The following is a 13,188-nucleotide window of genomic DNA, read 5'->3' as shown; positions in this document are numbered from 1 at the left end:
GTCCCTCCCACCGGGTGTCCAGTGGGACAGTATGCAGGAAAAGAGAAAGTCAGGAAATGTCGCCGTTTTGTCGCTAGAGGCAGGTCGCGCCCGGCATTATGTTCAATTCTCATCTTGTTAAAAGCACAATGTGTTTTTATTTCTTACAAAACCAAGAGGTTTTATTGTCAGTAATGTCGTGTTTTAAAATAGCGCAGCCGTATGCCAGAAAGCAGGTAAACAGGTGAGGTTAATGGCTGTTTGTGTTCATCGGGTCTACCACCAACACGAAAACATTAACTTTTGTTTTCAAAGGGGGACAAGACAAGTCCAGACTGGGCCTCCATCCGGATCATCACACACACACAGGAATGCAGGCACGCTGGGGAGTCGAGAGGGTGGTTGGAAGAGCAAGCGAGAATCACGCAACGTATCACGAGATCTCCGGTCAGCGTTCTTTCAAAATACAACTCCTGCTCGCGAGGATGTCACGAATTTGTTTTTGTTTGTTTGTTTATTTAAACGCCGAGCTCACCTCTGGTGCATGTTTATAGAAACACAAACAAGCAATTGGCAAAAAATTTCATAAACGTGACCCACAATCCTCGAATGAAAGTAGACGACACCGTCATTGCAGGCTTTGTAGTTGTAGGAAGTGGACACACCGGAAGTACGTATCGCGCCAGCTTCAGGTACATTGAATTTTTTTTCCAACTCCTGGTCAACTGTGGAGATACAAGAAATATCTAAGTAGAAAGGACTGTAGCGATTCTTATATTATACGAGGCGTATTTCAGTGAGAGTATTGATTTAATCACCATGCACAGACACGGAGGAGCAGACTGATAAGTGGCCTGTCATGGTGACACATGCAAACTGGCCGAAATCTGGGTCGTGATTTGCATGTCACCAGGTCTTATCACATCCAACCACACCCTTATCAAGACCACTGCAGAGAATAGAGGATTTTTCACAAATTGTAATTGCTTCACAGGTTACCAGTGAACTACTGTGACTATTACGTGTTTGATCTTTGATTGCATTAGTACAACATTTTTTGTGGACTCTCCTTCATATTTTATTGAACATGATATTAATTATCTAAACTTCCTGACTTATTTACTTATCTGGCCAGATTTGTTGTTGTGTGAGTTTTTGTTTTTCCTCCTCCTCTTAATGACTTTTTTAATTTTTATTTTTGCCTGCATAACGAATGAAATCTAGCGCTTCATTTTGAATTATTTAGACAAACTGACTTATTTTTGAGTGAGAAATTGTGTGAGCATTCACCAGCTATGAGAAAATACTTACATGATATAAGTAAAAACTGAACAGTTTGGCGACAATTAAGACCCTCAGACAATTTACAATTACACTGGTGATGAAAGAAGGAAGTAAGCCCTACTTTGGTGCAGTACCTTCTCACACCACATGGCGATGCTCAACCACCACAACACTGTACACAAAAGCTCCAACAATGGACTTAAATCAAGATACTCAAGAGAAAAATAAATGTTTTCTTAGTTGTATTTACCTTTAAGGTGTCCAGTGTGACTTTTTGTGAGGATATGTTGTTAAATCATCATAAAAGTCATTATGTGTTCTATTTATTTTGCTTGTATTGACCTTAAGATAATTAACATTATGTTGTGTTGCATTACAATGAAATATACTTGTTAAGTATCTATTTTGTATACACATAATAAAAAGATATATAACCTGGTTATATAACATCCCTCTCAAGTTCCCACTGATGTAGCTTTGACCACAGCTGGACCCAAAAAGAAGTGAAGAGGATGAACTTGAAAAGGTTATTCATCAAAGAACAGCATAGGATTGGTTTCTCTCTTCGAAAACATTTCTGAGATGTGTATGGTGCCAATCGGACGTACAACATGTGTCCCTGACACTCAATTCAAGTTTTGTGTGGGGGCTTTCACACAGCTAACACTTTAAATAAATTGATTAAGCAAGTCTCAGTGCACAAAATAAAATATTTATTTAAAAAACATGGCACAATGAATAAAGACAATATGCCTCTGAGCCATCTAACCCTAACAAGACTTCCTAATAAATAAGTCATAGTAAGAAGAATAAGGCTTTGATTCAGAGTCACTGGCTCAAGTTACATGCACAGTTTCTTCACATAAGACATAGTACATGCAGGGAAACCTATCCAGATATCAGCAGATGTGTTTCTCAGTGTGATACATGGACGATTCTTGTGAGCCCATGAAAGATGAACAAGTTGTGCAGACCAAATGAAATCAGATCATCAGTGTATTAGTGTGTGTGTGCTTATGGCAAAATCTGAAAAGTTCTTCAGTGTAACAGCAATGACTTTCTTTCTTAGCATGGTGGTGACTTGCCTTGACCTGAACATTGTTTTATAGCCCAAAATATCACAATCAATTAATTAATTAAACTTGGTATGATTTAGATGATGATGATGGCAATGATTTAAAACACAAGTTTGTTAACTACAACTGATCCACCCATTCAATGCACACAGCCAAAGAACATACATTAACACAGAGAACTCAGAACTAACTTGCGAGTTTGAATGAAAACCTTCGGCTGCTTGACGAGTGCTCACAAAGGCAAGTCTGAGCCTCGAGTGTGAACACATAGATTTGCTGTCACATCTCTGTTAACTCAACCCTCAATCGGAGCCTTGGACTCAATGAGCAAGACCTCTCAGCTGTAGGGACGGCATGAGGCACAGTGACCCTTGGTAATGTTTCCTTACGGCAAATAGATTTAATTTAACTAGGGACATATCTTTTGTTCTCCCCAGGAAATGGTAGCTCAGGCGCCTGGTTGAAGTGTCCCGTTAAGAAGATCCCCACTGTGCCAATGATGAAGAGGAGAATGGCAGCCCAGAAGCAAACCTTGTCAATCATCTTCCCGATCAGGACCCAGCTTTCAATTTCCTTTAGACAGAAATAAAGTGATCTGAGATAAAATTTACTAAGACAACAATTTGCCTAGAAAAACACAGACATAATAAGTAGAGACATCCAAAACATTAAAAATACATACAAATTGTTGGCTACGTAGATAATGTTCAACACTCACAGATCCAATGTCATTTTGTTGTCTTGTACTCTCGGCAATGAAGTTGCAGGCATCTACACATTGCTTGATCTCAGGTGCAGCTTGGGCCAAACTCTTGTACAAGTTGGCTGTGCTGCTGACATCGATGTTATCCACTAGGGGGGAGGAAACACAGACAGTCAGATGACAGTATGTCACTGCATTATCTAAGGCAAACACGGGCACCATAAAAGGTGCTGAACGACACACAATATGCATGTACTACACACGTGGATGGTTAATAAAAGGGACGTGACTCACAGTAATGTGACACAAACTACACATGAAATTACATATAAGATCTAAAACATAAATGAGTTTTCCAGTTTGTGGTAACAAAATGTAAAAATGGTTATACAGCCAACTGTTTATTAATGTACCCTAAGTGCAAAGTGGTGAAAAATAGTTTTAAAAATATGTGTCTTACCAACTGATCTGGTGAGACCATGCCTCTCTCTCTGCTTGTCAAACATCATCTCACTGCGAGGTTGTTTCAGCACATATTCCTCTGCTCTCTGCATGAGGCCAAAGGAGCTGCGCCGCCGCTCCCTCACTCCGTTTACCTCTGCTGTCTCCTCACCCTCTTCCACCAGAGGGGACATGCCCAGGAAGCGAGGCACCATTTCCAGGAACAACTGGAACACAGGGCAGGCAAGATAAGAGTAGTTACACATATTTCACTCAACCAAACATGATGTACTTACATGTTTGATGCTGTAGGACATGGTGTGAGTGCTTGGGCTGCGCAGGGAGAAGTTCAGCACCACAATTTGATTGGTGGCAATGAGGGTAGTGACACTCATGACAAAGATCAGGTACCTGAGGAGGACATCAGAGGAGATCTGTGTTTGACGGAGTTGGGGGTGGTAAAGCTGTAATGATTAAAGACCAGACACCCCCAGCAGAGGTCAGCATTGAACACACAATGACTCACTTGCCAATGAGAGGAACAGAGAGTGACGTCTCAGGGATCTTCTGAGCAATAAGAAAGAGGAAGACAGTCTGAGCCAGCAAGACAGAGATGGACACAGTCAGCTTTTGTCCCCCAGCTGTGAAGATGACAATAGAGACTTAGGAGAGGGACCAGACCAAATGCAATAATCATGCCAGTTTTAGGACCCAATACTTTCAGCACATTCCCTGTGCTCACTATACAGTATTGTGCTAATTTTCAGGTGAATATTTTAATGTTGGGTTACTACTAGAATACATTTACATGCTTTAACACTAAAAAACACATCAGTATACTCACACAGTTCAGTGCAGCAATACTCTATGCCCCCCTCCACCTGAAATGGTCTGTCTCTTTAAGCCACCCCCCTTCCTGAACATGTACTCTGCTCTGATTGGTCAGCTCACACATGCCTGAGCCAGTACCACCATCAACAGTAGAGCAGCTGTCAAAATCAGTTCTTACATGTCAAACTATTAGCTAGGCACAAAATATGCAAATGTATGACCTTTTTGAAATAACACTCTATGAATAATATCTGCAGGGTGTTAAACAACTTCTAAAGACCTTGTGCAGGTAGAAAGTAGGCCAGAACGACCAGCGAAGAGATGAGGGAGCAGGGCAGGATGATGTTGATGACGTAGAAGAGGGGCTTCCTTTGGATGACCAGGTTGAACAGGATCTCCTGGTACTCTAGGTCATCTGGGGAATACCGTTTGTTGATCATCTTCCTGGCTGGACGATGGACGATGGCCCACTCACCGTTCTCTGAAGGGTGGGAACATAAGAAGCTGGAGATGAATTGCGTGTTTGAACATCACAGTACAATGATTGTGGATGAACTGTACCTGTGAAAGCCTCCGGATCGATGTCCACCCACTCAATAGTCTCTGCTGTCTCTCCAACAGCCAAGATGAGGTCAACCTCATTGGCACTGTACGTCTGGGATCTGGAGGTCGTAGCAATGAGGATGGATTAGAAAAGAAAAAAATGGCAACCTGGATATAACTCCCATTCTATGAGCAGGTGTCTTGCCTTTAAATCACTGGATAAGCCCATTATAGGATGAGGAATGTACAAAATAGAACTAACTAATAAATCAGCAATTATATATAGTAAATATATTTAGAAATTATGTAATTATACCACACCTGAAAGCTAGTGTGCAGTTCTGATAATCGAATGGGAAGTAGGTGATCTCTATGGCACATGTGCTGCGATAGATAGCAGGTGGCAGCCAGTACATCCAACCAGTGTTGCTTATCAACACATTGGCATAGTAAGCCACATCAAACTTGCCATCAATGCTGCAGAGAATGAGGATATGGAACAGAAACTGTTAATGCCAGACAACAACAACAAAAAAGGGTATAATAGCTCTTTGTTGCAGCCTTACTTGTTCTCAAGGACAATGTCAGGAAGCCAAACAGTGTTGCATGGGACACGAATAAGCTCAATTCCATAATAATCAGATGCGTTCCAGGCAAGACGATAATCGGCCCATTGCTGTGAATGACATTTGAGAGAAAGGTCCCCCGTGTCATGAAAGCTAGACACAAGTGAGGGCTGAAAAACTGAGAAGGACTGAGTCTTTACTGGAGACGTATTATGCTCATATTCAGGTTCAGAATATAATTCACCCGCTTTAAATCTCAAAAACACATCAGGTTTCTCACACTGTCCTGTGCTGCAGCTATGTATTCCCTCTCTCTCTCTCTGTTTTAGCACCTGTCTCTTTAAGACCCCCCTCCGATATAACCCAGTGGGCTCTGATTGGTCAATTTACACACACCTGACTCAACACTGCTTACTGTGTCTAGGCTATGCCCTGTTTTCAGCTTCCAGTTAGCCTCACTTCTGCAGTCAATATAGTCATATATTATGTAAATGTGTGACAGAGTGACATAGTTTGAGACTTCTGAGGACGTTTTGGGCACTTTAGGAGCAGTGTTTTTCCATGGGACAGAGGATGTCCCACTGACACTGACACTGACTTTGGGCTTTTGAACTTTCAAAACATTTTACATGCTTAGCAACCAATTTAAAAAAAAAAAAAAAAAAAAAGCATAATAGGTCTCCATTAATACCAAAATACACAAAAACAATATATGAAGAGAAAAACTCACAATCTCAATCCACACATTGGTCGTAAGCGTCTCTTCCTTTTCATTCTGTGGTGTAAGTTAAGAAGAAGCACTGCTAAGTTAATCCTGCAGTGAGCTAACAGCATGATCATCTTCATATCTAAACCCACCAATAATCACAATTAACACTATAGGCTTGTGGGAATAACAGTGAACTTGCGGTCATGCACCTGTGTGTGTATATACTGTTCAGAGCAGTTCCAGCCAAACTTTGTACGAGTGAGCCCTCACCAGAGAGATGAGGTTAGTGAGGGTCAGCTTGATCTGAACCTCCACCTTGTCTTCAGGATGAACCACCGGGCGAATATTCTTGTTGTAGCCTGTGAACAAGTCTTTGATCAGGTGTTTCTCCTCATTACACTGCGCTGCATGGGAAAATAGACGAGAAATGGAGTTAGTGAGGAATTATGCCTGATTGATGTTTCACAACAGGAGCGGGAGAAACATTGGAAACAGGCTAAACTGTGCCAACTACTAAAACTACTGCCTCATGGCTGTATATGGTTGTATGAATTATTTGACCTTATTAAGTTTTGTTGATCTTGTTCAGCTGCTTCTCTATTCGTGTGTAATCATTGCATGAATCCTCGAGTTATGTGAGGTCACGGTGGCTTGTGACCTTTGGACTTTAATCACCGAAATCCTAATCAGTTCATCCTTAAGTCCAAGTGGACCCTGTGCCAGATGAAATTGAACTCTCACGAGGCATTCCATGAGGGATAACAAGCTTTGCAACATTTTAACTTTTTTTTTTTTTTCTGCAACCAATGGTTAATCTTTCCTAAGATAGTGTGGCGTTTTCTGTCTTGAACATGTCGTTTGATTTTATTGCAAATATCTATGAAGTTATTGCAGTAGTCTAAAAAACTAACAACCAACCAAAACCCTCACTTTCACAGCCTGTTACCATCACGCCGTCCTCCTTGGTTGCCCTTTATGTCAGTATAAACTCCAAGAGAGACTAAGAGAGAGAAAGGCGGCGGTTATTTCCGAACTTGTTGCCTCTTCCCTCCCCAGCTGTCACGATCCATAGCTCAGATTACACAGCAACTGGGAAACTCTACGCCCGCACTTTAAGTCACAGTCAGGTCACCTACAATAATCATCAATATCGCCATTATGCAAAAAAGGGTGACAGCAGCATGAACTCCACAGCAGTAAAGATGTCGTCTCCAATGATCGACTCATTTCCAGGCCTGCCGGGTCCAATGTGTCACATAGATGTGAGCCGTAATCATAATTCTCCCACTGGACAATACCTGTTGTAGGCTGTGTGATGGCAATACTGTTGATGTCTCACTTCCCGAGGATTTCTCAATTGTTAATCAATTGTTCTCAAATATTACGCTGAACACACGGATGAGAAAAACTGTATGACAGTCACTGAAATGTGAAACATGAGAATGCAGCAGTATGCCGTGTGTCATCCCCTTCTGATCTGTTTGTAAACAGATCGGTAGTACTTCCTCCAATTTCGTCACAGAGGAAAACAAAGACTTATGATAGGGCGATTATATGACGGGAGTATAAAAAGATCCTGTAGAATATAAATCCTGAAATGGAGACTGCATACTGACAGCATGCCCTGCTAAAATAAACTATGAAAAATCAACATAAGGCTCGTAACGCTGCAGTTGCTGACCTCATGACACCCTGCACACTGTGTCTCTTTGGCTATACTGCAGGATTTCCATAAAATAGGAACAGCACACTGTATTCATCCACAAAAAATACCCTAAACACGATTATTATTTAGATAATTAGGATAGGATTGATAATAATTGCATATTTTTTTGTACTAGAATTCAAACAAAATAAATATTATGTGTACGGTAAATGGAATGTCATGTTGCAGCACAGAAAGAAATACGCTGACTCTGACTTTACTCCAAACCAACACGAGGCAGCATATGATCGTAGGAACCACTAGCTGCATGGCTACCTGGGCTAACCAGCTAACAGCCGCAGCTGCAGCTAGTAGCAGTTAGCGGTCTGGACTGGGAGCTCAGTGTGGAATTACGAGATTATCCTATTTCTTCATATTCTGTTGAAAATTTGAGTTAATTCTTGATTTTTTTTTCTTACATGAATTCTTACACAATGCATCATTGAAGTGGGCCATGTGAAGTGAACAGAAACTCAAAATCTTTGCATATATTTCAGTGCACTTAATAAGTGGCAACTTTTTTTGCAGTGAGCCATGTTATACTTGATAAAGTTCGGCCATATCATACAAAGCACAGGTAATGTTATGAGGGGAGCAGGAGAGTGATGATTGGACACTAGAGGTAGAGCTGCAAGTGACCACTGCAGCCATGTAGGTTTTTTGTGTTTTTTGTGTATTTTTTTTTTTTTTTTTGTGATACAACTGAGCTGACCCTTTAAAGTGACCAGAAGGTAGTTTTGGGTCAGAGCAACATGTCCACACAGGTAAACATTGCACCATCTCTATCTGAGCGGGGTGAGAGCGAGCCAAGCTAACCCCAGTTGACCGCGCCCCTTCGTCCAGCTCGCTCTGACCGCTCTGAGCATGACATGCATCCTTTTTCTTTCAGCCCCACAACAGAGTCCTTCCTATTATCAGCCATTTGCATTCCAGTTCACATTCTGATCATCATAACTTGATGATGATGATGACGGACATAATGTCAGACAGAGTTGTTATAGGTGGCGACTGTGGAGTGCTTGTCTCTTGTGCTGACTTCATATAATTGTCCCGCTTGTGTGTCACTTATATCCTCACACACACGCTGTGTTTCTCAGTGAAGTGTGTTAAAAACAGAGAGAGAGAGTGCTGTTCCTCTTGGGATATCTATATGGTAATCAAGTGAGGTGGTAATGCTTAAGACCTTGCAGACGAGCGATTATAAACTACCCCACAGTGACCTCTACCAAGGAGATGGAACGAAGAAGTGTTTCCCCACAACTGCTGAGCTCAACCGGTCATACAGGGAGAGGAAAGGTATTTGTGGTCAAATGGATTTGCAGACTCGTTTAAGCACACGCAAATCATATTTTTATAATTATATCACAAGCTTTTACTTCTACCTCCACTACAGTTGTTGCCCTCCTGCCCACCAGAACAGCTTTACACGCTCCAGAAGTACTGCCGCTGTCGTGACGGAGCGCAGACGACCCTCTGCCTTGCTTCGAGCTGACGCACACTTCTGTGCCCATCTTATAAAACACATCACTACACTCAGAGTAGCACTAAATCATGTGACAGTCTGGGGAACAGATGATCCTCCTCAGCATCGACATGTGCACTTAGTGTATACAGGCAGACAAAACCACAAAATGCCTTGTAATGGGTTCAATGCCGAATTGAAAAAAGCCCGGTAAACTTCAAGTGAAGCAGCGTTTACTGTACATGTATACAACATATCAGACCTACTCAACGGGTAGCCTGTGGGCAGGATGCGGCCCTCCAACAGCCTCTTTCTGGCCCATTGATCAATAATTAGTAGGCTTATTGGCTGTCGTTGCCAAGTGCAGAGATTTCACCATAAACATTCAAACCCAGGCTGTTCAAATAATCAAACTGACATCCCACTTTAAAGATTTAAAAGGTGCACTGACCCCCCCCCCCCCAAGTCTTAAGCATGTGAAGTTTTATCTGGCATGGCGACTTACTGTAGTGTTTTTTCGAGCCGCCCTAGCACAGGACATGCATAAGATCATTTTGGCAGATAAGAAGGCGTTCAGCCAGTCGATGAGGGTGTGCCAAAAGTTTGCCACTTACCCTGAAGCACTAAAGTCCCTAGAATAGCCACAACTCCAAGAAATATCCCAAAACCGCGCGCTGCCATCCTGTTCCAAGTCCTCTCCACCGCACTGCACTGCACTGCACTATATTTAAATATTAAGTCTGAGAGAAAGAGAGGGAGTAAAGACAGAGAGGAAGAGCCCTAAATCCCTCCACCAAACACCCCGACTGTCGCCCACCCCGGCTGTCGCTATCCATGGCTCAGATTACACACAGCAGCTGGGAAGCTACTAAAAAACCAGGACGTCAAGTCACACTCCGGTCACCCACAATAACCATCATCATGATCATTAGGCCACAAATATCTGCAGCGATGCCAGGCAGGTATATGAAGGTATTTCTAGCATCAACGTGGGCAACAATGGGGCAACAGACCATGTGCCGTTTTCCTTCCATACATCTCCAACAGACCTGTGAAAAACATGTTACAGAATGTAATAGTTGATATAAAAGACTGCATGATTACAGTGATTGTTTCCTCTTGATAATTCAGTCAATAATTGCTGGTTTTGAGCCTCTAAGATATAAGAATTGTGCTGCTTGTCCTCGTCATTGGAGTGTTGGTTTGACAAAAGGAGACAACTTGAAGAGTTCACTGTGAGCTTTAGGAAAGTGTGACGAGCCTTTTTTTCCCATTTTTCATGACACTTTATAGACTTAATTGTCAAAACAATCTGCAGATGAACCGATGATGAAAATAATCGTTAGCTGCGGCCCTGGTGTGCAGTTCTACACCATGTCCAGGGTTTTAAAACATACAGTGGAGCCTTGCCACCTCAACAGCTGGAGAGTGTGAGAGCGTCTGCAGACCAGAGTTTATGCAGACACACACTTCTAACTGGATCAAGATAAATCATCCCGTGCTTCAAAGAAAACTCTAACAAGAACAAACCAGACTGCAGATAGGACATTTCCCTTGTTTTAACACAGAGACTAAATTTGCCGTCATAATTAGCGTTGTGAGTAATATAAGTCGTGTCACCGTGCATTGACAAGGGCAACAGACTGATTTTTGGAATGTGCCATGTGAGTTGCACAGTATGTGATGTACTTCTAAATATACATTTAGGGAAACAGAGATGAGCTTCTTTAAGGTAACTGGAGCCTCCAGAAGGCAGATTATGTGTTTCACACTCGGGGCAGAGCTCAGAGACAGAAGGAGGGCCGGATCCGTCCTCCTGACACTCAGAGACACAGAGCAGAGGTGAAGAGTATTTTGGGGATATTTTAAGATAATGGAGACCATTGGTGTTTCCTCAGGACATCCAGTCAGGGCAAAGTCCAGGGTTTGCTTTTCTAGAGCCTTCCTGATAGCTGCTCCACCCACTTTAATTCGTCAGTCCTTTTTAATAACTGGCATTGGAGGTCCGTCGGTGCAAAATGATCAACAGACATGTGTGACTGTTTTTATTACGTGTACTATAAATAAATCCGCAGTGAAGCAGTGGGGGGGTTCAGACCAGCATAGAGCTCATTCAGTTGGAACAAGGACTGTACAGGAGAATGTAATGACAACACTTTTTTTTTTTTAAACCAGCATGGCCTTTCATTGCAAATATAGGAAATGTCATACCAAGGGTGTTTTTTCTTACTCTTTTTAAACTAATGTTCATTAACTTTCTCTATCTAATGACTTTAAGATCTTTTCCATATCAAACAAACAATTGCGTACAAGTTTCTTTGGCTTTCACAAATGTCTGTGAAATATTTCCGCTGTCCAGTCACAGCATAGATGATAATACCTCAGCTAGGCACATCCATATTTTCACACACACACACACACACACACACACACACTCACACATATATTTATATCGTGGACGCATTAGTCATTGAAGAGTGGATTACAAGTCTTGGCGGAGGTCTGCGCTCTCTGAAGGCCCTCATCTGCCTCTGCACCATTGCCATTACTTTAAAATATCCACCTCTGCAGAAAGCTGTTCTACTTCAATTTGAGCCTTAGACTTTCAGTTTTACTAGGTGACCATAGTGGATTACAGAGGTGTAATCCTGGCACTGCGTTTTTTAATCTCCAGATGGAAATTCCAGTGTGACAGTGACAAAATACCTCTTTCCCGCTCCGCTGAACCTTCGCACATAAACATGCTCAGACAGTGTGAAGTGATGCCATGTGTGTGTTTGAGTGTGCAAGTATTTGTGCATCACAGCAAGAATCAACCGCTTTTTTCTCTTACATTTCTTACAAAAATAAATTTCTAAGAATTACACCTATGTTTAAAAAAAGAGTATGTGTTATTTCTTTAGAGCGTTTAGTTGTGAGTGACCAGCTGCGTGGAGTCAATCACTTCGAGTCGTCTGAAAGGGTCACATGTTTTCAGAGGTATTCAGTCTCCCCTTGTCAGCCTGTTTCAGACGGGATCATCCATTGGTCGCACAGACTAAAAGCCTCATGACCCGGCCCCTCCCAGCCCCTGCTCTCACTATTTTCCCGCTCCTTCACCGCAAAACACCATTGTTAAGTCCCTCTTCACAAGCACACATGTGGATCGGCTTGAGTGCTGAGTTCAATGTCTATTCAGCCCCCCTCCCCCCCAACACACACACAGCAGCAGCATTGGCGAACCCAGTGATAGTGACTAATCACTGTGTTTTCCCTGATAGTGATAATCACATGAACGCCCTGCTGCATCACTCCTTGTCGCTTTACTCTCAGACTTTAGACTCTTAGATAATCTAAAGAAGTTGTGGGATAATTAGCATTTAAAAATCCAAATTGATATTACTCAGAGAATATCAACACATCTTTAAAAAATCATGACGAGGGAGAGAGGAGATTACATTTTTTTAATACAAGATAGATGGATTTTTTTGCAGAGCTATGGATGTCTTTGTCATAACTAGAATTAGATTACCAGGAATAGGCATTTGGTTCAATTTGCAGTCTCAGCTGGGATAAGCTTTGTTAGACTTTGTTATTCATTGACAAGCATGGATTTGGTATCTCTGTCCAGCCACCAAAATGAGATTGTGTAATCAATACAGAGATTTATTCTGGTTTGTTGCGACTTTAGCAGAGTGCTGAATAAAAATGGCGTGGACGAAAATGACAGTTGTCTCTCAGAACGGCGTGGTTGTCAGAAATGTGTGTGAGCTGCTCGCTGCTGTAGTGGTTGCGGTGGTGCTTTTAATGGTGTGTGTGAATGAGAGGGGGGACGATGGGAGGAGGGAGGAGAGTGGTGGGTGGCGGTGGTGGTGGTGGGAGGAGAGGAAGGGAGAGGAGAGGGAGCATG

The 13,188-nt window shown here is 42.2% G+C and overlaps 1 protein-coding gene and 1 long non-coding RNA gene across 5 annotated transcripts; one reads left to right on the top strand and one right to left on the bottom strand.

The window, feature by feature from the left end:
- The first annotated feature begins 80 nt into the window (after nucleotides 1-80).
- On the top strand, nucleotides 81-2,913 carry LOC119031581. 2 transcript variants are annotated; one of them, XR_005078639.1, is made up of 3 exons: nucleotides 81-215; nucleotides 295-426; nucleotides 2,777-2,913. It is a non-coding gene; the product is annotated as an uncharacterized LOC119031581 (long non-coding RNA). The 2 variants fall into 2 exon arrangements; XR_005078640.1 differs by having other exon boundaries at nucleotides 84-223.
- Nucleotides 1,954-10,025, bottom strand: chrne (cholinergic receptor, nicotinic, epsilon). 3 transcript variants are annotated; one of them, XM_037120150.1, is made up of 12 exons: nucleotides 9,914-10,025; nucleotides 6,403-6,536; nucleotides 6,154-6,198; nucleotides 5,424-5,533; nucleotides 5,179-5,334; nucleotides 4,876-4,976; nucleotides 4,595-4,795; nucleotides 4,010-4,124; nucleotides 3,780-3,894; nucleotides 3,503-3,710; nucleotides 3,058-3,191; nucleotides 1,954-2,912 (listed from the first exon to the last, which is right to left on the bottom strand). In XM_037120150.1, exons 1-12 carry the CDS (start codon nucleotides 9,978-9,980, stop codon nucleotides 2,745-2,747), a joined length of 1,554 nt encoding a protein of 517 aa, XP_036976045.1. In that variant the 5' UTR covers nucleotides 9,981-10,025; the 3' UTR covers nucleotides 1,954-2,744. The 3 variants fall into 3 exon arrangements, with proteins under 3 accessions (XP_036976045.1, XP_036976044.1, XP_036976046.1); XM_037120149.1 differs by lacking the exon at nucleotides 9,914-10,025 and adding an exon at nucleotides 7,269-7,537; XM_037120151.1 differs by lacking the exon at nucleotides 9,914-10,025 and adding an exon at nucleotides 7,063-7,250.
- Nucleotides 10,026-13,188: the final 3,163 nt, after the last annotated feature.

Source organism: Acanthopagrus latus, chromosome 13 (genome assembly GCF_904848185.1).
Source record: "Acanthopagrus latus isolate v.2019 chromosome 13, fAcaLat1.1, whole genome shotgun sequence".
In the NCBI taxonomy this organism is placed as follows: Eukaryota; Metazoa; Chordata; class Actinopteri; order Spariformes; family Sparidae; genus Acanthopagrus; species Acanthopagrus latus.
The sequence above is the reverse complement of the archived record's forward strand: the minus strand, read 5'-3'. Positions and strand labels throughout refer to the sequence as shown.

Bases quoted from the DNA above. Each gene is read 5' to 3' on its own strand.
- chrne (XM_037120149.1), bottom strand. From the start codon at position 7,359: ATGAGTCGATCATTGGAGACGACATCTTTACTGCTGTGGAGTTCATGC. The intron at 4,977-5,178 runs GTGTGGTATAAT...TACGACCTCCAG, and splicing joins AACTGCACACTAGCTTTCAG to ATCCCAGACGTACAGTGCCA. The intron at 3,711-3,779 runs GTAAGTACATCA...CCTGTGTTCCAG, and splicing joins TGTCCTACAGCATCAAACAT to TTGTTCCTGGAAATGGTGCC.